Genomic DNA, 24600 nt, shown 5'->3' on the forward strand with positions numbered 1-24600 from the left:
TAACTACAAAAAAATTTTTGATTTTAACAAACGGAGGATAATTTAGTCATTCTGTCTATTTTTCTCTTATACACCAAACAAAACTGGCTGACGTGGCTGAAACGGTGTTCAAGTGTCCGTTACGGTGCCACGTTGGAAGGAGAATAAAGTTCGAAGGACAAATAAGTCATTGACGTCATTTTACAAATAAAGTTAGAAGGACAAATAGGTCATTGAGAATTTTTTTTTCAAAATTAATAAACTTCTTTCCTAAATTCTCTCATCTACTTCTTTCCATTTTTATATTTTTCTCTACTATTTTTACTCTATATATAATTATATTTTATATTAGTAATTTGACAAATCAAAATATATCATTTGATATTTTTTTACAATTAAAATATTTTTAAATGTAAAAGCATACACATTAAATTATTTTAAATTTTAAATAACGAATGTTAAAAAATTAATTATTAATAAAAAATTAGACTTTCTCATATAAAAATAATAACTAAAAATTTTATTATTTAATTTTTTATGTGCAGATATCTTGGTCTTCTTAGTCAGAAATCTTTGTCAACTTATGACTTTTTTATAAAAGTAGTTTGATTTTATAAATTTTTTGTGTCATGCATAATTTATACGATTAGAACAAAGTGAACTATAATTAAAAAAATTTATTCTCGTAATGTTATTATGGATAAAAATACTAGTTCTAATATAATACACAAATGCACTAATGCTAACTTAATACATGAATGATGCACAAATAAACTAATGCTAACTTGATGCATAAATGAACCGGTGCTAACTAATGCCACTGATATGATGAAAACTGAACTAATGCAATTTAACAAATTTTAATATAATACACAAATGCACTAAAACTGAACTAATGTAATTTAAGAAAAAAATGAAATAGAACAAGCTCAATTTCTGCAATTTTAATACAAATAATTTAAATTGCAGAATACAACAAATTAACTAGATTTCAAAATACAAGCATAATTTTATAAACTAAATTCTCATAATAGAAACATAATAGAAGCATAATGAAAAAAAAATTCTCAAGGACCTATTTGTCATTCGAACTTTATTTGCAAAATGACGTCAAGGACTTATTTGTCCTTCGAACTTTATTCCCCTTCCAGCGTGGCACCGTAACGGACACCTTTATTCCCCTTCCAGCGTGGCACCGTAACGGACACCTGGACACCATTTCAGTCACGTCAGCCAGTTTTGTTTGGTGTATGAGAGGCAAATAGACGGAAGGACTAAATTATCCTCTGTTTGTTAAAGTCAGGGACTTTTTTGTATTTAAATTTTGTCAGGGATGTATTTGTCAAAAATTTAAAAAATCAAGAACCTATCTGTCTTTTTTCCTATTTTCTATAAACCATCATTTATTCAAATACAGTTTATTAGATTTTAAAATCGTACTTAAATTAAATAAACTTAAAAGGTATGTTGTGCTCGAATTTCGTTCAACTAAAACAAATAAAAATTTGTCCAAACTTGTATTAAGAATTTCGATTAAAAAGTTGATAAGACTTCTATAATAAATTGCTGTTAAAATTTATAGTAGAATTAACAAATCTAAAAGCATGCGATGAAGTTGATGAAGGCAGAAAAATAATTGCATTAACAAAACAATAATCTAAAATTATTTTATTTAATTTAATATTTATAATTTTATGTATTTATTTTAAAAATAATTAATAAATATAAAATAAAACAACTTGAAACTGATTTAGATTAATTTTTATTGTCTTTTAAATATTTCCAATAGATAATTAACATATACGACAATGAAAGTCTTTAATTTATATACGCCGAGTGCTTTATTCATGTTAATTATTTTCAGATGTCAAATAGATAATTTTTTATTTTTTTTATTATTTCAATCAAAGTCGAGTCATTAGTAATAGTTAAAAGTTTAAAACTCAACCCTTCAATTCAATTATCATGGAGGATAAGATCCTCCAACAATACTACACTCACAAAGGAATGTGACAATCCCAGGGTATAAACAAGACTAAATCTTTTTAAAAGGCCCAAGTATCTTGAATCTTTCACTTCATACACTTCTTACTCTCTTACCCACACTAAAATTGATTGCTCAAATTGAGCACTGTGTATCGACATTTCGCTCTGTCAAGTATATTTGAGAAAACGTGTATACTTGTTAAGCACTGTGTATCTACACAAGTGTCTCAACTAGTCAACTGTTGGATGCAGTGTGCACAACCCAACAGTGGAAAGACATGTGTCGATTTGATGTAAAAAACAAAAATAAGTAACAACAAAATGGCCTATATGGTGGGAAAATACAGATATCCACAATAATAAGGAATAATGGGAGTGGGGAAGGAGAATGCACTATAACATAGTTACACTTACCCTCTGAACATTTAACTGTACCAATCAAGAAAGAGAACTGAAAATGTAAGCACAAATAGAAAAAGTATAAGAAATGTTCTGCTGCTGCTATTCCGCTGAATGGCTTGGGAAAGTTCTTTGTTGCCAAGTTCAACATTCTTAGTAGCTTCAACAGCCTGCAAAAGAGCAGCAGCAGCATATGACAACTGCACATATTGGATATCAAACAAGCAGCTACAAATAGATGGAAATTAGGATTACTTAGCGGGGTGTGCCTATAATGATTGCTACATAAACGAATTTTGTAGAATTTTTTGCTTTAAATTTGAATCAAGAACTATTTTCTTTCCACTGTTATTATACTGTAATTATCCCCACCTTTGCCCTTAATTTCTTAGTGCTGCAAACCACCTAGTGTATGCAAGCTAAAATTTAACAAAACAGGAAAACAAAACCTAAAACCTTTTAAGCAACATCGTGTAGATATTAAGTAACTAGTTAATCCAGGAAAAAAAATGTGGTTGACTCTGATCATTGCTTGACAAAATATAAAGATAGGTACCTGTATTATATAACGACCACAAAGAAAATAGAGGCAAAAATCTGAGGTGACGAGCATGAATTATCTTACCTGCTCATACAGATGCTCAATTTGCTGAGCTTGTTGCAAAACGTGTGTAGATACGAGGTGATTTAATGCAGACATTTCCACCATCTTAGTTTCAGTTTCTTGAACTGTATCTAGAAGATTGGACAATTCCACCTACAGGCAAAGGAAAATTGGCAACATGTTGGTTATAATAATCAAATGCAGAGAGAATTAAGTCTTATACAAACTCTTAACAAAACAGAATTGAATCACCTGAAGTGCGCGTGTTTCATCATCCAATAGCTGTTGTTGGACTCTTAGAGGCTCATTGTGTAATTCACTGGGTTCTCTGAGCTCCACGTCATCTGATTTAGGGGTTTCTATAGAATCTTTCTTGGTTAGGCGATTAAGTTTTCTTCGTGGCATTGCTCGATTAATGGCCTCTTGGAAACGAACAGCTCTAAGCTTATCAAACTGAGCTGAAACTGAATGGAGTTTCTCACTTAAGATTAGAACCTAGAAAAGTAACCAACCAATTATTTGCAGCTAAAAAAAAAGAAAGAAAGAAACAACAACAACAGCTACATGGACCAAATGACACCATGCACCCTATCATATATCATGTCTACAGTGAAACAAAAATTAAAAAAAAAAAAAACAAACAGCCATCTCAAATCATGATAACTTTAGGAATTCAATATGATAAAATTATCAAGCATTGACTGTGTATAAAGGGACCATGATTTTCTCAGAGCCCATGTGAGGAAGCAGGAATCAGTGTTGAAATCTAGATTATTCAGAAAAAGGAAAGCTTAAGTAGAGTCCAATTTTTTTCCAGTGGCTTAGAGGAATACAATAGTAATAGTATTCCCCATGAATTAAGTAGTTCTAATCTGATGGTCTTATCACCAACATGGATAAATAGCTAAATTTTCTTTTTCTTCTTTTTTTTCATCTAAGGTGATGGAAACTGATAGAATTGTGTAACCAACATATGTAACTAGTAATTGAATATTATCAGACAAGAACAAGTCCATACCACCCCATGTTTGTGGGCAATGGTGTCAGCATTAGCCTTTGACGTTGTGATGCCAAGCCATCCTTTTGATGTTTCCTCTTCTTGATTTATACTATTTTTGAGAACATCAATTTGTTCCTGACAAGTTTTAACAAAAACACTAACCTGCACAAAAGTAATTATAAAATGAAAGCATAAGAAAAATTCTAAGCAACTTTTCGGGAATGCATCTCTAATTTCGATACAAAATATATAACACTTCGTATGATCCCTAAAGAGAGAAGGCTTAAAGGAAGGAATAATGATATGCATTATGCAAGTAGGTGAAGCAAACAAATCCATGGGCAGAAAATTGTGTTTAGTCAAATACTTAATACCACAAACATCAACCTAGTAAGAGACACATTCTACTTAGATAAATGTATAATGTAAATACGTTCAACAGTTCAAATTGAACTCAAAGCTTAATAATGAGCTCTGCTTATACATCGCTGTGAGAGAAATGTATAACACATCTGCAACAAAAGGACAGAAGATAAAAAACCAAGCACTATGCCCACCCTTTAACTTCTTACTAGTCTATGATAACCAACCAAATGGAAGTCAAGAAAAGAATACTAATGTGATCCAAACAGTAATCAAGGCATAAGATAATGCACACCTAAGGACCCCGATCTAGTAATAATTTACATTGACAAAGACACTGCATAGGAAAATAAACTTTTTATTCCTGATAAATGCCTGATAATAACGAACTTCTAAACTATATATCATCGTTAGAAAGTTGTAAAACATCAATGTCACTTAGTAATAAATATCAAATTACTTAGGTGCCAATTAATCAACAAAGCAGGACCAGTCAATACTTTCATTTTCTTCTTATGGGTGGAAAAAAAAAAGAATTGAAGATGCTACAATAAGATCAAAACTAAAGTGTCAGAGAGCTTACTTCATGTTCAATACTATCTCGCTCCTTTTCAGCCCAAAAAAAAAAAAAACCAACAAAAACAACACAAAATAGAAGAATTACTGGCTATCCGGTAACTGAAATTTAGGTCAAAATGGTCAATATCAAGCTGAGTATACCGTCTTCAGTGCAGCTTTTGAAAACGGCGATCTTTGTGGAGGTTTATGAATAATGAAAGATGCCATAACTGACGCCAACTTAGCCTACCAAATCACATTGCACAAGAAATGTCAACAACCAAATACAGACATAATATTCAAACTCAATCGAAATTGCCGTGATCCAACAAAGCTTAGTAAATTAGGTAAAAAAAAAAAAAATTTAAAATCGTAATGAGAAGTAATAAGGTGGAATTCGGAAGAGGGGAAAAAACGAATTGAGGTGGAAGTGAAGCTTATACCTCATCATACCCCAAAGATCGAGCACTGTGTCGAACAGCATCTTTGAAATCCTCGGTTCTGTCTCTTGCCCTTGCCATTGCTTAATACCCAAATCTGCTATAACAATGGCGGGGTTTAGAAAGCAAATTATCGCCAGAGGATCGATTGATACCTCAAATTCGTAACTGCTGAGATCGTATCGCAATAGGGCGAGATTTTGGTGGAAGAAGAAACGTGGTGATCGGTAATTTTGTGAAGAAGTGAATATGCAGGTGTAGAATACTCTGCAAAAACCTATGCTGGAGGGAGAAGAAAACGCGAAACGCAGCGTTTCGCAGCCCCCCTTCTTCTACCTGTTTGGGCCTTAAGATGTTTTTAAGTTGCCAAAAATAAGCTAAAATAGTAAAATCTAAAAAGATGTATACATCTTTTTTTGTGGTTAACTGATTAATTTGATAATTGATTTTTATCTTGAACCAGACTAAACCGTTGACTTTATCACCAGCAGAGTGATGTAGTTTCTTCAAGCGTTTTAAAACTCTAAAAAGTTGTAAAAAATTTCGTTGATTAGAAGTATAGACTTAGTTAAATTGATTATTCATGTTAATTGTGAAAGTTGTAAAAATGATTTCTAGCCATTTTATTTGGTTTTACGACAGAGAATTCACCGGAGAAACTCATAAAGTTTCTAGCCATTTTGTTTAGTGATTTAGGTTTGGTTTAGTAAAGTTTTTTAAAGAGTATAATTATTTTGTTTTGTATTTAGTAAATTAAAAAATTTATGCATTTGTATTTGTAGTTTTTAAAAATTATGAGTGCTTTTAAAAATATTTAAGAAAAAGTTTTTTAAAATTGATTTGTGTTTAACTGTTTATAAAAATTAAAAAGTCTAATATAATCATATACATTAATTAATTCTAAATTTAACTTTTATGTTTATGTCTATTATAGTATTTTTAAATTTTAAAAGTTATTTTATCTAACATAATTATTATTACTTATACTTATTAAAAGTCATTTTAATTTGATTTAGGCTAAATTGAGTAAACAATTTAATTAAGTTCTTTTGAAAAAAAGGGTTTAAAACATAAAGATTTATATTAAAAACAACTTATAAATAACTTATTTTGTATTTGTAAAGTTGTCATAGAAATATTTATTTTAAAATTGTTTAATAAATAAGAGTGATTAAATAGGTTTTGAAAATAAGAGAAGTTAATTTTATTTACTTTTTCAAAAACTCTTAAACGACTTTTTGAGAGGTTAAAAGTATATTTTAAAAATTATACTAAACACCGTTAATATGACTTTTTCATAAGCCAAAAGCTTTAAAAAATAGCTCTTAAAACTTTTCAAATAGACTCTTCATCATATTCAAAATGGTCCATAATGTGATAACTTTGTCTCCTTCCTTTTATACCTAGGAAACACAATTAACAAAAAAAACATTAAGTGAGTGATAATAGTAGTAAAGTTTAATTATTTTGTTAATTTATCTAGTTTTATTAAATTTGTAATTAGGTCATTATATATATATATATTTTTTAATTGGATTCTTACACTACTTTTAATTTTATAATTAAATTTTTTTGTATTAAGAATGTTAAAATTAACAGATTATTATTCCCAAAAAATATGTAATCAAATGTTTAATTAGATTCTTAATTATGAATATTTTTAATTTATGAAAAAATATTTTGTTAATTTTAACATTTTTTATACTGGTAAGGACCTAATTAAAATTAATAAGTAGTATAGAGATTCAACTGAAAGAAAAAAAACTATAAATGACCTAATTACAAATTTGATAAAATTATAGAGAGTAACAGAATAATTAAATCTAATAGTAATATAAAATCATTAATATGCACGTTTTTTACTGCATGTGATTAAATTTAGGAGTGTACATAGATTGGGTGAAAATCGGATTTGTCTTAACTCAGATCCGACCTTAAATATATACCGATTTATTTTTTTAGATCATAACTCGACCCTAGACTCGATGAAATCTAAACACTTTAAGGCCGAGTGAAAACTGAACCTTTAACAATAATTCAACAATAATCAAAAATTTCAGTAGCATTGAAACAAATAAGAAGTTCAACCATAATCAAAACTAAGAACAAATAACCATCACTAAGGCTGCGTTGTGTTTATAGGGGGCGAGACACTGAGACAGGGACACAAAAATACAAAATCATGTTTGACAGATTAGATATAGACAGAGATATTGTGTTTAGAGACATTGAATTAGTGTATTTTGTATCCATCATAACAAGAAGGACACAGAGACACTAACAAATGACACAACTTATTTTTTATTTTTTCTTTTATTATTCTTGTTAATTTTTTATAATTATATTTTTTATTATTATATTTTTCTGCTCAAATTTTTTAAATGAAAAAATGAGAATAAATTCAATTTTCATAATTTGATCTACTTTATCACCAAACAGAATGCAAAAATACTAAATTTTGTGTATCTATCTTTTATATCTTGTTCTTAGTGTATTGTCGTGTCCTGTTCTCAAAAACAAATGTTGCCTAAGCAAACAAAATCAGCAATAATTAAAATTAAGAACAAATAACCATCATTAATAATCAGAAGTACACTACAAGAAAAACACCCATTCAGGTACATTTGAAAAGTGTAGCCAAAAACGAAAAAAAGTGATGCCTTAGGAAAAGGCTACGTTTTTTAGGCTTCGGAGACACTTTTGTAGGGGATGCCTATACTAGTGTTGCCTATTCTTAAAGGCTACGCTTTTCTGTATCAAAAGTTACGCTTCTGGCCTTTGAGAATAGGGTACGCTTTTTAAGTGATGCTGTTCAGGACCTAAGGCTACGCTTTTCAGCACTAATAGTTACCGTAATTCTGAAGAATAGGCTACACTTTTGAGGGCTACAGCATCACTTTATAAATGTAGCAAACAGTATACCTATAGCTACTCTATATAAGTGTAGTCTTTTATCCCTCATTTTTTTTTAAAATTTCTGTTTATATATATATATATAACAGAAATTTAAAAAAAATGAGAGACAAAAGGCTACACTTATATAGAGTAGCTATAGGTATACTGTTTGTTACATTTATAAAGTGATGCAGTAGCTCTGAAAAGTGTAGCCTATTCTTTAGAATTATGGTAACCATTAGTGCTGAAAAGCGTAGCCTTTGGGTCCTCGCCAAGTTCTGAGGTTCCCACTTTGGGTAGGTATGCCAATCACGAAGCAAAGTAACTCCCGGCCATTGCTCCTCAGTTGGAGTTCCCAAAATCCTGGAAAGATCAAATTCAACAAAAGTAGTTAGTATGAAAGTGAAAAGGCAGCAGAAAAATTTTTCTTTTTCCATGATCACCATATATTTCAGAGCAGTTTTCTTTAACACTGGTCCATTCAAAGTTGTTATCAGATTCTTGTACATAAGGCCGAGTAAAAGAGCAGCAATGTCAAGCGGTTAATATTGCAATCTGTCTTTTCCACCAAGTAAGTTTCAAAGAAGTACATAAAGAGATTAAAATCCTATATGTTTCAGACATGTAATATTACCACAGTCATACACAGATTAAAATCATTTTCAGATGGGGCACAAGACAACTCAAAGTTTCTTTTCAGTTCATTTTAATTTCGTGCAACAGTAACTTGCAAAGTAGTACAACACGAAATGGAAAATCTGAACTGACAATGAGTCTAACTCATTTATTGAACAAATTTTGGCATGGAACTGAAAGGCAGAAACCATAATACCTGACTTCAATTTCTCATCCGGCCCAGTCAAGGGCTTTCTGAGCTGGTTCGGTCAATGGAGGATGCTCAGGGCTAAAGAAATACAGGTCAGATTTCCCAAGTAGCTCTGCTGTTTCTTCTGGTACTTTGAAAAGAGAAATTCAATTGGCTCTCAAGAATTTTGTAGCTTTACTTGTTCCTAAAAGAATACAAAAAAAATTATTTTAGTGCTTATGAGTAGAAGAAAGGCACAGAGCTATAAATTTAGAAAATGGATTCATTCAACTTCATGAAATCAAGATGGAAGGACATTGCTGGAAATCAAATTTCATTTAGTATCCAATCCAAATTCTGACCTGACCTTCCCATGATCTACAACCATAAAATTTTAAGCATATTAAAATTCTAAACTTAATCCACCAAACTTTTAACTATAGCTGATGCATCTGAATTACTCAATAGTAGTCCAAGTTTAAAACTATTGCTTATTTAAGCATCCACACAACATAAACAACTAATTCACAAATGTGGTATAAGGATATTAGATAAACAAGCTAAGTTATGAAATATTGAGTGTATAAGCATAAGGCCATGGCAAAAAAGAACTAATAACTATGCAAATGAGCAGTTCTAAAAAAGGAACAAAACAATGCATGCAGCCATCATGATCAGATCAGAGTAAAGAAAAATAAGAGTCATAAGAGCAATGCATAATTTTCTAATAATCTGTTCTCATGAAGGCTCTTTAAAGGAAAATGAACTCAGTTAATTTTCGGGTGGTGGGGAGGTGAGATAAAAATCGAACACAACCCTTGGATTTCATGGCCAAAAGCAAATTCATATACAGCTTTTGCAGCAAGCTTTATGTACATCCTTTGTGCACCATTTACAACCAGCAGTGAGGATCATGAAATGGTAATTGTAGATATGGATTCAAGTTAGATTCAGAATTCAATTGTGTAATCTACGAACTAATAAAACTTTCATAAGAAAATTATGAAAGCAAAATCGAAGTGAGTTGTACAATAATAATAATAGCAATAACACACCTCTCGAACTTCCTTAGCACTCTGTATGGTACCTAGGCTAGCCTGCAACAGAAGCATAAGATAAGCATCATCTTGAATAAACATAATATAGCAAGCTAAGATAAGCATCATCTTGAATATGCATAATATAGCAAGTAGTCTCTTACTTGTTTAGTCAGTTAGAACTGGAAAAAACACAGAAGATCAAAAGGGTTCAATCTACAAAAATGCTTTCATCCTCTTATCCTTACCATAACCCCACAATCTCACCCAAACCTCATTACGGGACTCATTTGTTCCTAGGCCATATCAAAGAAACACAAATAAGAAATGAGCAGTACCTGCAGGCGCTGCACCCTTTCAGATAAACTATGAACCTCATCAGATGCTCGCTTTTCTGCATTTGATAATGCTTCGTTTTCATGCTTCAAAACAGATAACTGACAAATAAGGGGAGGCAGTGAGTTAATAAATAGGTACTAAATCAAAATGTTACAAAAAGTAAATTGATTTTGGGTGTAAAGTGCATGTGAGCTTAAAGTTCAGAGAGGTTAAATTACTTTTTTCACTAAAAATTAAAAAAAATTACTATTCTAAGAATACCCGAGAAATGGGAATATCAGTACAAATACAATATCAATATGACAACCATTTTACATTTTTTGTGCCAACATTCTCAAAGAAATATTAACACGTGAAAGAAAGATTATACAGCCATACAGGACTTACTACTAAGCTTGAACAAACATAGTCTGTAAGTGCAAAATCATAAAGCCTTTGCCTTTGCCTCAGTCTGGATTTTAAATATATATATGCCTTTGCCTCAGTCTCTTTCATGTTAAAAGCCTTAGTTAGCTCCAAAATATCTCTAAATCAGACTGATTAAGCATGAAAAAGGCAAGTATCAATAGATTATAAACCATGGCAGTTTGTCAAAACATTGAATATCAAAAAGGAAATGGGATTCACAAGTTATAATGCAGTCAGTACATAAAATAAAATAAAAAAATAACATAAAACTTAATTAGTGATGATGTCTTGGCATAATTAGAAATCAACCATATATCTTGGCAGCTTCCACGATGATTCTGGGCAGCTCCAGTGATGGTGGAAGACCTTCAACAGCAGCCAAACAGAAACGTTGGTTCCCACAGCAGTAATGACAGTTACAGTAGCACAAGGAATCCGAACTCAACGAACTCAAGGGCAGAAATAGCTCAGGGCAGTGGACGCTGAATATGATTAGGACGGCAACAGGGAAGTAGCAACTCACCCCCACTAGTGGCTCCAATCGCAGCAACTCCAAATCGACGGCAGCAGCGGCTTGAACGGCAGTGGCGACGGAAGCTCATTGACAGTCGTGGCTCCAGCGACAAGCCCTTGTAGCCGTGGTGACAGATCGACGGCTCAGGGTGAGGGCAGCTCGACGGCGCACAGCGACACGAGCACGACAGCGGCTCCTCGCAGCTTCGTGGGTGGTGACGGCGACGAGCCTGGTTTCGACGGCAGCGATCGTGGGTAGCTCCTCTCGAATCTGTCTCTCTCTCTCTCTCATGTGCGACACGACGGCGGCATTCGACGGCAGGGAGGACGACTTTCCGCAGCTCTGAAGGTGGCAATAGTTGCAGCGGCACTGCGGTGGTGACGGCTGGGCAGGCCTTTCCTCTCTTCTCTTCTTCTCCCGATCCCTCTTCTCTCTACAGTGCTGCTTTTGTTTGTACGTTGAAGGAGGGTGAGGTTGCAGATGTTAGGGTCAGAAACTGGGGAAATTAGGATTTTCTGAGTTAATTTGGGGATTTTGGAATTTAGGGTTAGAAATTAGGGATGTTACAATGAGTGGTGATGGCGCAGAGTCTTCTCTGATTTGGGGGTGGCGCGAAGAAGGGAAAAACTAAGGTGGGGTTTTATGTTTTCATTTTATTTGGCTAAGTGTTTGTATGTGTATCATTTGCTGAATATTGAAAAAAATTTTACTAAGTGTCGGATATTTGATTTGAAATACATTAGGCAACATTTTTAAAGCGTTTTTGAAATTTGATAAATAGGTTACTTTTTAAAAGTGTATTCTTTGGTATAAAAAGTAAACTCATAACTTTTAAGATAAGGCTACGCTTTATAAGTGATATTTATAATACTTAACGCTACACTTTTTAAGTGATGCTACAAATGTGTTTTCTATTCTCCTACAAAAAGAAAACACGGAGAAAAGCGTAGCCTATTCCTAAAATAGGCTACGCTTTTCAAATGTAACCTAAAAAAAGTGTGGCTGAATGGGTGTTTTTCTTATAGTGGTAAGAACAATAATCAAAATACTAATTAGAACAATAATAAAAATACTAACTAGAACAATAAACAAAAATCTTAATCAAGAGTTCTAATAATCAACATTCTTAAATTCATAACATTAAGTATTTACCTAAATTTGAGAACAGAGGTAAGAGAAGAAAATAAGAAGATGACCACGGACAGTAAAATAGAGGTGGTGGCTGATTGAGTTTTGTGGGAGCTTCTACTCGTGGTGGGACTGAGTTCTAGTGGTTGATTAATGGAGCAGAAAAGCGTCGTCGCATTGGTGTCGTTGTCGCTGAGAATGGTGAGAGACAAAGGATGGCACTGTGCATGAGATGGGGGATGAGAGTGCGTGGCTGCATGCCGAGAGGAGAGGGGGTTTAGGTCAGGGCACTACGTGCTGAGAGAAGAAGGTGCGTGGTAAATTGGTGATGGCTTTGTGCGCTGCGTGAGTGATTGAGTGCATATCCTAACTAATTACTCTAGCATTTGGAGAAGTAGGGGTGGACATGAGTTGGGTGAAGACGAGTTCGTCTTGACCCGGATCCGGCTCTAAATAATGATTGGGTCTATTTTTTAGACTTTTACTTGGCTCTAAACACAGTAAAATTATATTACTTTCGGATCACACTGAAACTGAGTCTAAACCGGTAAAATCTTAGTCTTGATAAATTCTATGTTAAAAAATTATGATGCACTTATTTATAAAGAAGAAAAAAAATATATGTGTTACCGAGAAGTTGATATCCATATTTGAATTTGAATTTGTCCATAAATTTTAATTTCATGCTTCTTTGATCTATTTTCTAATTCAACAAGTGTGATTAAAAACAAAATAATAAGCTTATAATTAATATAACATAATATTAAAATTAAATATATACCTTTTTTAATCCCTTAGCATGTACATGGATCGAGTAAAGTTGGGTTCGTCCTAACCCGAATCCGAACCTAAATAATGACCGGATCTATTTTTGAAATCCTTATCCAACCCTATACCCAGTAAAATCATACCAAATTAGCCCCTAAAATGTTCGAGTCCAGACTGAATCTTCACATCGGACCGAATCATGTACACCCTTATGGAGAAGTACGAAACCTCACGGGGCCGAGCCGGATGACCCGAGATATAGCCCAATCCTAATTGAGGTATTCTTTCAGGTTTCGTTTTTTTTTTTTTTTCCGACCTTCCCAAAGTCATTTTGGGTCCGGGCCAATATGGGCCAAAATGCTTTGGGCTCGGTTCAAATCTTTGGATCAAACTAGATCATGTATACTTTTATGTGATTTAAGACTGTTATTCTTTGCAATTTTGTGTCTATTTTTATTGTTATTTTTTATAATATTTAATTCATTATATTTTGTATTGACATCTATTTTGTTATTATTAAACTTTTTACTTATAATTTAAATTTTTTGTTAATAAACATGACATTTGTTAAGATTATATACTTTAAAATCTTATAATTTAAGTCAACGAACTATATCTCAAATAACATAGTGTCTTTATATTCACTTAAAGAGGTCACAGATTTTAGTCTCCTTATTTTTAAAAAAGAAATCTTATAATTTAAAACCGTAGTCTTCTAATAGAAATTTGTATTTTCTATATTTAATACCTCAAGTATTTTTGGTCAAACTCTTAATTAATATACAAGATTTTTTAGAATCACCTTTGGATTTTGTTACTATTAAATTAACATTATCGTATGTTCAAAAAAAAAAAAACTTGTGCAATGTTCAATGACATCAGTCATCTTACTAAGATCAATTTAATATAATTGTCTATTTAAACTAATATATTTGAATTTTTTAAATACATTAAAATTTAAATATATCACCTAATTATCTGAATACATAAAGTTTCCTTTGTGAAAATCAATACATAAAATTTTTAATATATTGCTTTACTAAATTAGTATTTATTTTGAAATTCAAGCAGTAATTTTTAGAAGCAATTTTTATTTAACCTAAGTTAGGGAGTGTAAGTGTAGCTGATTTAAGTGGTTCTCCCTTCTCTTAACTAAATTTTGATGGCTCAATTTCTATTTTGAGTCTACAATTTTTTTTCTAATGGTTATATACAAATAAAAATGTTTGGAATTTTTTATTCCTTAATTATCTCTTATCTTATTTTATAATTCTTAATTATCATTGAAAAAATTAATTAATATTTTATATAATAGATATATAATTATAGATGTTAAATATATAAAATTATAAATTTAAGTTAAAGAAGGTAATTTTAGTTTATTATTTCTAGATTCTTGCATTGCCAATATACAAATTACTAAATGATAAATCATTGACTCACCCTGTTCACGTGTAAATACCAGGTGGTTGATAAAAAGGGAAAACTGTCAAGGATTTGTGCAGAAAATAAACCAAATATATGTTTCCTTTTCTTAATCTTAAAAATCTGAAGAGTGTGAATCTATGAATTAGTAGTGTCTGGTTTTTTCTTTTTCTGTCCCTTCTATTTGCTTCCTTTCATGCATTTTGTTCTTTGTTCACCTTTGCAATTGCATGCAATCACTTCCATCAGAGTCCCAAACAGCACAGTCCAACCTTTTCCATCATGCTAAGATCATTAGATTAAAAAACAAGGGTAAGTAGATTCTTCACCTTCATGTCTGCATTGCATATTAGTGTTTTAAAATAATAATTTATGGTTCTGTGATGAAATTCATGACATGGGTCTTGGAGGTTTCACATTCAGTTCACATTTCCCTTGAGAAAGGTTCAGTTTTTTCCTATTTTATCTTCAAATTCTGTGACTCACTGTGAGACAGGTCTTTGGTTTGAAATTTTGAGTGATTCTGGTCTTAAAGGAATGAAATGCAAGAGAGGAACAGAAGGAAATTTGAACATTATGAGGAGAATTAGAATAATTTATAGTGACCCATATGCAACAGATTGTTCAAGCGAAGAAGATGACAATTTTTTGAGCAATCACTATGAACAACATGGTCCTAAGAGATTCATCAGAGAAATCTTGGTTCCATGCATGCCAACCGAATCGTATGAAGTGGATGATGATGATTCTTTACAACAAGGTATCAGCATTGACAAAATCAAACCATGTCTTAACCTTTTGCGAAACCATAGGAGCCGGAGATCATCCAGCAAGTACAGAGGTGTTCAAAGAAGGAAATGGGGGAAGTATGTGGCAGAAATCCGAGACCCCATCCGAGGCGTGCGAGTGTGGCTTGGTACTTTCAATACGGAGGAAGAAGCTGCCATCGCTTATGAGAAGAAGAGAATTGAATTTGTGAACTCATTGCTGGCTTTGAGGAGAATGGTTGGTGTATTGGACTTAGAAGATGGCAATCAAGTGTTGTCTCATCCATCCCCAGCATCCGTGCTTGATGTCGCGGCGACAAGAGCATCATCTGATAATGATAGCAATGGTCCAGTTGTTGAAGGAAAGGACAATGTGGAAACAAGTGCTATTGAAGGTGTAATGGAACCTGTTCATGCGGAAGATCATCATTCATTTCAGCATTTGCTTGAGGAGTCAATTGTGCAATCACTGCTTGGGTATGAATTTGATAGTTTCTTGGTCAATGACAATGGTGGCTGTGCTATGTGGGATGTGAAAGATGGTGAAGGTAGCAGCACTCTTCCACATATTGAAACTGCTTTTGATGATTCAGAGTTGACTTGGTTTGATGAAACTCTGAATTTGTAATGTCTTTACAAACTTTGCTGTTATAAGAATTAAACTGGGAGCGGGAGCTAAAGTTGCAGAGAGTATCTCAGCACATATAGGCAAAACAAAATTTAGGCATATCTTTATATTGCTGAGGCTTTGTTTATCATTATAACGAAGTTCTTGGTCTTTTTTCTTGTGTGACCTTGTTAGACCTGTACAAGATTCAAGCTCTCAATTTTACTGCAGATCTATTTGTTTTACAATTTGTCATAAACAGTATAAATGAAACTTCAAATCTGTTTGATATTTTCTGTGTTGCAATTTGAATGAGAACCTTTAAGATCAGCTGTAGAGGAATTGAATGTATGCAATTCGACAATTTCAGCCCCTTTTTTCCTTCTCATTTCTCATGTTAATTTTGAAAAGACATGCTCAAAAGAGTAAAGAAAAAAAGTACTGTAGTTTGTTGTAAAGGAATAAAATAAAATAAAATGCAGAAAGCAAAAAATAAAAACTAAAGAGAAAAGAAAAACTAGGAAGATGTGTCCAGTCAACAAATATTTTAGCAATTTTCCCACCCTTCAGGCAAAAATAAGAGAGGCTAATTAAGAACAAACCGTTTTAATCAGAAGTTAATCATCCGGACCTTTCTACAGAGAAGGCGACACAAGTCATTATTTTATTTTATTTTTGAATTGCAAGAGCTAACAAAGTAGTGTTATAGGCCGTTCCATGAAACTTGAGCAAACAAAAGAAAAAAAATTACAAGAATGATGTGACTTAACAAAACTGATGTTTTTAACATAATATCAAGGAGTTGCAATGTAGGAAGGTTTAAACATTATGCCATAATTTGTATTGAATTGGAGTTCTACAATCATAGCTAAAAAAGGGTGATGAGGCCCTCAATTAGAATACTCTCTGAAACTCAACCAGTGCATACCTAGCCCTTTCACTATGCAGAAATTGCTTGAAGCATCTGAAAGCATTTGCATGCAACATCGGTGCTGGTGAGGAGGGTTTGCAGCTCGTTTGTGACATGATATTTACTTCCAATCATCAGGTGCAATTCACAATCCTACTTAATGATATGCTTCTTTGTGATGAAATAACTGTGCCGCGCAAGGGATGTCCGAGGAGGAAGAGAGCAGACATCAACTGTAGGATTTAACGAGATGCGCTGTAATGCTTTGGCTCCCTCAAGCTCCACCCTTGTTAATAAGCTTTTTAAGCTCGGATGGACCCCACATATCCAGGGAACGCCGAACGGTTAGAGTTGCAGATTGAAACAATCATGACACCGTCCCATTATTTGCAAAAGCTAATTCGCATACAAGAGCAAGGTGGTCACTTCCCCATTGCTGCACAGAAGCAGAGTTGATGTATGATGATGACAAATTCTGTGTGGAACAAAATATACAAAGAAGCCTCATATTTAACTAACTACCTCGCTGGGGAGTCCTCCAGTTCTTCTAAGAATATCAATGGGCAAGGTTTCAAGAACTCTTACTGGAGTGAGTTCCTCCGAATGCCTATTTACCACTGGCATCAGTACTGAAATTTTGGTAAACGCAAATGATTTTGGGGGTTTAAAATGAAAAAAATATAATTACCAAATATAATCAACAGTTCCCATGAACTTGGAGTGGTATGATGTTGCCAAGGGCTCCCCAATATCATCTCTTGTACCATGGTTTCCCTGCAGCAGAAACTATGAGATTTACGCAAGATTAACTTCTAAATATCAGTTCCCAGAAACTGAAACATATCCGACAAAAAAAAGCTACTTGCTCCAAAGAGCATAATTAGCAGATTGAAACAATTTAAGAGAAATTAGATTAGAGACGGAAAAATGGCTGCCAGATTAAAACATAAAACAAGGGCACCATTCTGAGTACTGTCGAGCTAGAAGGTGCTGAAGATAAACATATTCAATTAAAATGACAATTTTTCCCCCCTGAAGAGCAGAAGTAGCAGACTGTAACAATTTTAGTTGGAAGAAACCCAAAAATATGATTGGCAGATTAAAACACCATACAGGAACACCACTGTAAGCACTGCGGAGGTTTAGATGATGCTGAAGATTGGTGACTCCAATTGCGCCAGCTGCAAGGTTTAGCTCTTCCATGGTCCATCCATGAAGAAATTGCCTTGAACGGGATATTGAAATGCTGCAACAGATATACACCCAAATAATTAATTAATGAATACATAACACTTGGATTACACGTTTTCGAACAATTATTCCAGCCCTATGGAATAATAAAGCGACAACTTATCATGAATTATTAGAGACTTAAATGATCCTGAATCTGATTTGTCACTTTATATGGAGGGGTTCGAAGATGAAGTCATGACTCATGATACATAGTACTTAAAATAAATGACTTTGTACAGACTCAAAACCAACCTCGCTTCATAACCAATCTGTGATCTGAAAACTCTGCTATTGGACTGTATTTCAAGTTGTCCGGACATATTTTTGCGATTATGCAATTGGATGTCTAGCTGCAGAAAATAAAGCAATAACTTAGTTAATAAAAATTCTAAACTCATTCGAAGCCATATATCTAGAACACATGCAGTTAACAAAAACAGTTCCCTCAATCCCATGCATAAACCAAAAGGCTAGGGCGCTAAGAAAGGAAAATTAAACACTAAATCAAATAACAGACTGCATTAAAAATAACAAGCTAAAATGCTTTAGATTATACCATGATTAGAATATGGCAAACTCACCTTGGAAGAAGCCAGGAATTCATATATTGCACTCTGAAAAACATGAGATTTAAACAAAAAGCAGTGATGAAGTAACAGCACATTTGACCCCTAATCAGAAATTGTTCATCTTCTTAGTACAAAGCAAGATGTTACCTGTGGAAGACTATTTAAATCCCCAGCAATAATAACAGGGATACTACCCCATTCTTCTGATAACTTGTAAGCTTTATCAAGTAAAAGTCTGACCTATCCATCATGTAAAGTAGCAAAATTAACTGAATTAATAAAATAGATTAGAAAATTTAATCAACCCTAAACAACTAAATATGTTTCCTCCCTTTTGGTACAACCAGTGAAGCAGAATGATTTGCCGGCACATGCAAAATCAACATAATGCACCCTCACTACCTGGCCAAGTTTGATGTCTCCACGATTTGGGTTGAAGAGCACATGTATATTTCCTATTACAAATCTTTTTCTTTGGGTAGATGATGTCCTATAGAAGTAGATAAATTAGTTTCAAAATGGGAAGTATGAAAAGTGTGAGCATGTACATGACACTTCCATTTTTCTTTTCAAAATTTTCACTTAATACTAGCTTTGCAGCTTAAGATTAAGGCCACATGTTAACAAATTTTATATACTTTAATATCCATTCCATGATATTTAAATAAAATCCTCGTTAAATTGAAAGATTAATCAGTGACATCAAATAATTGTGTTTATATTACCCATAACCCATTTTCCCGAAGCCCAGGAGAAACTTACACTGTTGTTAGTCCAGATGTTTCGGATTCTGGTTTATCATTTCGTGCCTGCCAATTGCCAAATAATGAAATAAGAACTAATGTTATAAAACAAATTATCAAACTGAAATAAATGGCTTCATGTGTATAAAGAGCCTATAGTATACTAAGTAAAAAGAACTTAATGGGTCAAAATTTGCATTATCTGTCATAAATCTTTATTCTTCCCTTTTGCTTTTTTTCATGTTGAAGACTTGAAGTAATCTATCATAAATATTGTTAATCAGGATCATAGAGGAAAAACAAAATATAGACAAGAAACACAAAACTAGAGAAGAGAAAAAACCATAAATCTTTTAGAAAAATAGAAATTGATTCCTAATTACCTCCAAAACGCAAAGCTGAGCAACATTGTTACGGAGACCAAATCTTTGGAACTCTATATCTTCTTGATGCAAAAGAGTGAATCTGCAATTGTATTTCAAAATATACTGTATTTAGGCCAAATCTGGAACTCTCATTTTCAATTGCTATGTTCTATGATTGGTACGTCTTTGATCTGTCGGAATTTTGTCGCATAAAGGAATATTTAGAACAATCATCGGTCATCAGTGACTTAGTGTTAAAAACATCAGATACTGGAGAAATTAATGAGTCACAAAACTAAAATACTTAATCACTAAGCCAGTAATAGGTAATGGACACCCACAATTTGTCTTTCCAGAATAAAGCACAACCATCATGCGCATCCCCTGTGCGAGCCTGAAATGATCGATAAATGACGATAACAACCCATGTACAGAACTTGATCAAATATTTGGAAATTGGAATATTATGGGACAATTCAAATGTTTATACTACACACCTTATAAACACCTTTGAAGCCATTGTTTTGGAATAGATTATCCAGGTCATTGAAATGATCAACCTCCTGCAGGCAGTCATAGGAGTTGTGAGAAAATAATTCTTGATAATCTAATGGGATGCATGATATTAGCTTAAATTTCAAAATAAATACTAAACAAGGTAAAAGTTAAATTAAGATGATTATGTCGACTAGCATTAACTATAGTCATTTAGCAATGGCATGAAGTAACATGTATAAAAATATCACAGGTTTCACAAAAATATTTGTTACATGTAACCAATAGTTGTAGCTAATAAAAAGAATACATATGCTAAACAAGTGCTTTTCAAAGCTCAAAAGTATATCCTAAATGTAAAATGTCCACAAGTTACAAGAAGCTTATTAGTTGTGCTATGATATACATATATAAAATAAATCAGGGAAGGATTATCAAAATACCTGGAAACACAACACGCTTGCATTGTAGGTATTGATCTCTTCAAATATGAGCCTTTTCCGCCTCTCCCACTCCAAGAAACTACGTGGAGTATTCGCATACAAATCCAGATGCTTTGACGCATTTTCAACACCGAGTATGTTGTATGAAACTATAGTAACCTTATCTACAAATCAAATGAAAGAATTCTCAGATAAACACAATCCACTCTAAATCACAAACATTTTTAACAAATTGCAGAACAGAACATTAGTCGTTTCATCATTAATGTCAACAATAAAGCAAATACGATCATTCTCTAGATTCATAACAAGTTCAGTAAATTGCACAGACCAAAATATAGATCAAATTAAATTCATCATTATTTGTTTTCCTTTCACTTGAGGTCACAATATCAATGCATTAATCTAACACTAAAAGTTGTCAAACTTTTGCTACAATGGATAATAATCCTAACAAAACTCACTTTCTATATATACTAACATATTTGCAACCAACTATTGGTGAAAATTAAAGGCATAATTTCATGGGAGAAATAAAATTCAGAGAAACTGTTTCCCTCAACTATATTGATCCGTAACAATTCTGACCATTGCAGTTGGAACAATCTGCGGAAGAAAAAACCCATCTTCGGGAACACGCTCCGCGGCTGCTGCTGCCGCCGGATTTTCCAACTCTTCTCTTCTTTCTACGATTTTGGGACGAAGAACTAAAGGCTTGAAACCGGTTCAACCGGTGAGGTTTGTGGGTTCCGTTCGAAGTTTCCGACTTCGGCGCCAACCGGCGCCGTTTAAAGTGAGCATCTGATGGTCCCGAACGATGAGGTCTTCTCCACTTTAACCGGTAATCGGTGTTTGGATTTTCCGGTGGAGGTAGTCTGTCGTTGCGTCTGGCCATGTCGTCGGAGAAGTTGATGGCGGTGGAGCGTGCGGCGAATTAGGGTTCAGGGACGAGTCTTCGCTCCGGTGGTTGCTTTGGAGAAATTAGTCAAATTACCGAGACATTTATATCTTTGAATATTACAAATGGCCCCCCTCAAATATCAAATATTGCGTTTATCTCCTTCGTATTATTTAACTAAAATAATTTTTTTACATTTTACATACACATGTAAACTCAAAATTAAATTAAATTAAATTCAAGAAAGTACACATCTACAAATAAGAGATGTTTTAAATTTCGTATTCAAACTCAAAATTTTTAATTGAATTGAAATTAAAATCTTTATAACTTTATGTTTTTATTTATTCCTTTTTAGTCTAAAAATTATGGATTTTTTATTTTAATAAATAAATTAATTATAATAATTATTGAAATAAATAATTTAAAAAATATTTATCAAAACAAATACTTCTCTCTTATCTCGTTTATACGGTAAACGAGATAAATTTGTATATATCTCGTTTACAGTTTAAACGACATACATGTATTTTTAAAAAAGAATTTTTTAAAAAATAAAAAATATTAATACTATCAATAATCCAAATTTTTAACATACAATTAATACATAAAAAGGTTGGTAGAAGAGATTAAAATGGAAAGATGGAAAGCATGAAGTTGATGCACGATAAATAAAACACAAAAAGATGAGATAACTGTTTGCCAATAGTTAGAACAAAAAAAAATCGAAACGCTTATCTCTCACGTTATCTCCCACTATTCACATGGGAGATAATCGTTTCATTTCTCTTCCCACTATCTAATCAACCTCTCCTAACAATCAGCAAACTGTAATCTTTTTGTGTTTTTTTATCGTGCATCAACTTCACACTTTCCATCTTTAAATTTTTAGAGGTGGGCACAATTACTGTATTTATTCTCATCATGAAATTTTCCAATTAGTACTAAAAAAGAATACATTAAAAATTTTAAATTAAAGTATGATCTAATTGGATTGATTTAAATTTGAAAAATAAAAAATAATAAAAAATTCGTACATATTTAAGGAAAGTTCCATGATGAGAATAAATATAGTAATTGTGCCCACTCCTAAAAATTTAAAGATGGAAAGTGTGAAGTTGATGCACGATAAAAAAAACACAAAAAGATTACAGTTTGCCGATTGTCTCCGTCAACCTCTCCTAATAATTGGCAACCGGTTATCTCATCTTTTTGTGTTTTATTTATCGTACATCAATTTCACGCTTTTCATCTTTCCATTTTAATCTATTCTACCAATCTTTTTATGTATTAATTGTATGCTAAAAGTTTGGATTATTGATATTATTAATATTTTTTATTATTGCTAAATTTTTTTTAAATACATATATCTAGTTTGTAATGTAAACGAAATAAAATAGGAGTATTTATTTTGATAAATATTTTTTAAATTTTTTATTTCAATAATTATTATATTTATTGAATTTATAAAAATAAAAAATCTTAAAAATTATCCATATAGATTTATATATAAATATAGATTATGCTTGAAAGTTATGGCGAAAGCTAATGCACTCCAGATAAAGTAGGGAGTGCAACACTCTTTAAAAATTAACCTACTATCAAAAGTTATTAGGTAAATTAAATTTATTTATTATTATTATTATTTTTGTCATGGGCTGAACAAACAAACCCACACTAACAAAAATACTAATTCCCTCATTTAACACACGGACGACCTTTACACCACAAAAGTACTCAGAAAAATTTTATTGAATTCATCCATTACTCTGTTATTGTCGATGTGATGTCTTTAAACATTTTCACTGTTTTATTTGTTGGCAGGTGCTTCCATTATCGTTCTGACTAGTCACAGATTTTAACGCTCTTGAACCAACCACATTCCACCTCTACCATAAATGACCTTCAAAGTCCGAATAATTGCTGCCATAGAAAAGGAAGACGCATGTCTGTCGCTGCTGCCGGTTGGCTAACTCGAAACGCAAAATCGATTCTGTAGGAGAACCCCGTCTCCATGAAGGCGCCATGATTCTCAGATGATGACATAGTCAAAGCACAAAATAGATGGCAGTTCATTATCTTTTATTTCAAATTATCCTCAAATTGTACATAATAAAATGAAAAATTAAAATACAATTATATTTAAACAATTATTTGTATTATTTTTTTATTAATTTATTCAAAAAATAATTAATTTTTAAAGTTAATTGGTATAAAATATTACAGATATAAAATTAAAAAAAATTATTTGTATAAGAATGAATCTAATAAATAATTATTCTATTTAATATATAATTAAGAATATTTCTTTCTTTATCAACGAGTTATAGTTCAAATGACATAGTTTTCGTCTAAGAGTTGGTAAAAAAAAGAATACTTCTTTCTTTTATTAACTTTTTTAAACATTAATTATTTATTTTACATGCAATATAGAAATAAATGAATATAATATTTATTGAGTAGACATAAAAAAATTTTCTTGTCATAGTGTTCGAACCAAATAAATAATTTTAATTTTAATAAAATATGATATAAATAAGGTAACATTAATATTAAAATGAAAAAAATACTTATCTAATAAATTTAAAAAGTGAATGATATATTAACAAAAAATAAATTAATTTCTTAAAAACGATAAAAAAGCGGCTGAACAGGCACGTTAGTGCCTGTTGAGCCGCTAGTATACATAAAATATATATATAACACAATTTTTTATCATTTTGTTTATATTCAATATTATAATTTTATTTCACACAAAACAAAATTTATTTAAATTTTAATATTATATACATAATATATATTTAATATTATTTTTTTAAGATTTTAATATATCTTTTTTTTTCTTGGATTTAGTACATAAATTTTCAACTTATTTTTTATGTATTATTTATTTTAATTCTAAAGTCCAATAATTTTTTTTTG

At 32.1% G+C, this 24600-nt stretch overlaps 3 protein-coding genes and 1 long non-coding RNA gene across 5 annotated transcripts; 1 reads left to right on the forward strand and 3 right to left on the reverse strand.

Moving 5' to 3' along the window:
- Nucleotides 1–2276: 2276 nt before the first annotated feature.
- On the reverse strand, nt 2277–5677 carry LOC107490361 (syntaxin-81). The gene is made up of 7 exons (XM_052261820.1): nt 5333–5677; nt 5052–5135; nt 4915–4938; nt 3987–4130; nt 3221–3463; nt 2990–3121; nt 2277–2534 (listed from the first exon to the last, which is right to left on the reverse strand). Exons 1-7 carry the CDS (start codon nt 5408–5410, stop codon nt 2391–2393), a joined length of 849 nt encoding a protein of 282 aa, XP_052117780.1. The 5' UTR covers nt 5411–5677; the 3' UTR covers nt 2277–2390.
- A 2810-nt stretch (nt 5678–8487) lies between these two features.
- LOC127747514 (uncharacterized) lies at nt 8488–12016 on the reverse strand. Its single transcript, XR_008009377.1, has 6 exons — nt 11123–12016; nt 10793–10941; nt 10405–10503; nt 10085–10126; nt 9057–9234; nt 8488–8587 (listed from the first exon to the last, which is right to left on the reverse strand). It is a non-coding gene; the product is annotated as an uncharacterized LOC127747514 (long non-coding RNA).
- Nucleotides 12017–14759: 2743 nt separating this feature from the next.
- LOC107490388 (ethylene-responsive transcription factor ERF119-like) lies at nt 14760–16256 on the forward strand. 2 transcript variants are annotated; one of them, XM_052262475.1, is made up of 2 exons: nt 14760–15092; nt 15184–16256. In XM_052262475.1, exons 1-2 carry the CDS (start codon nt 15032–15034, stop codon nt 16041–16043), a joined length of 921 nt encoding a protein of 306 aa, XP_052118435.1. In that variant the 5' UTR covers nt 14760–15031; the 3' UTR covers nt 16044–16256. The 2 variants fall into 2 exon arrangements, with proteins under 2 accessions (XP_052118435.1, XP_052118434.1); XM_052262474.1 differs by having other exon boundaries at nt 14760–14960.
- A 464-nt stretch (nt 16257–16720) lies between these two features.
- On the reverse strand, nt 16721–21769 carry LOC107490419 (carbon catabolite repressor protein 4 homolog 5). Its single transcript, XM_016111199.3, has 14 exons — nt 21369–21769; nt 20781–20944; nt 20340–20405; nt 20184–20236; nt 19861–19942; nt 19497–19543; nt 19137–19224; nt 18882–18974; nt 18747–18779; nt 18418–18515; nt 18046–18178; nt 17621–17706; nt 17455–17539; nt 16721–17368 (listed from the first exon to the last, which is right to left on the reverse strand). Exons 1-14 carry the CDS (start codon nt 21673–21675, stop codon nt 17300–17302), a joined length of 1404 nt encoding a protein of 467 aa, XP_015966685.1. The 5' UTR covers nt 21676–21769; the 3' UTR covers nt 16721–17299.
- Between the last annotated feature and the right edge of the window lie 2831 nt (nt 21770–24600).

The sequence above is a fragment of the Arachis duranensis genome, chromosome 5, assembly GCF_000817695.3.
Source record: "Arachis duranensis cultivar V14167 chromosome 5, aradu.V14167.gnm2.J7QH, whole genome shotgun sequence".
Taxonomy (NCBI): domain Eukaryota; kingdom Viridiplantae; phylum Streptophyta; class Magnoliopsida; order Fabales; family Fabaceae; genus Arachis; species Arachis duranensis.

Bases quoted from the DNA above. Each gene is read 5' to 3' on its own strand.
- LOC107490419 (XM_016111199.3), bottom strand. From the start codon at position 21,675: ATGGCCAGACGCAACGACAGACTACCTCCACCGGAAAATCCAAACACC. The intron at 20,237-20,339 runs GTGTGTAGTATA...CGATCATTTCAG, and splicing joins GCTTCAAAGGTGTTTATAAG to GCTCGCACAGGGGATGCGCA. The intron at 18,516-18,746 runs GTGAGTTTGCCA...TATTTTCTGCAG, and splicing joins AATTCCTGGCTTCTTCCAAG to CTAGACATCCAATTGCATAA.
- LOC107490388 (XM_052262474.1), top strand. From the start codon at position 14,879: ATGCAATCACTTCCATCAGAGTCCCAAACAGCACAGTCCAACCTTTTC. The intron at 14,961-15,183 runs GTAAGTAGATTC...CTGGTCTTAAAG, and splicing joins CATTAGATTAAAAAACAAGG to GAATGAAATGCAAGAGAGGA.
- LOC107490361 (XM_052261820.1), bottom strand. From the start codon at position 5,410: ATGGCAAGGGCAAGAGACAGAACCGAGGATTTCAAAGATGCTGTTCGA. The intron at 5,136-5,332 runs GTATAAGCTTCA...GTGATTTGGTAG, and splicing joins GATCTTTGGGGTATGATGAG to GCTAAGTTGGCGTCAGTTAT. The intron at 3,464-3,986 runs GTATGGACTTGT...TTACTTTTCTAG, and splicing joins TTGCCCACAAACATGGGGTG to GTTCTAATCTTAAGTGAGAA.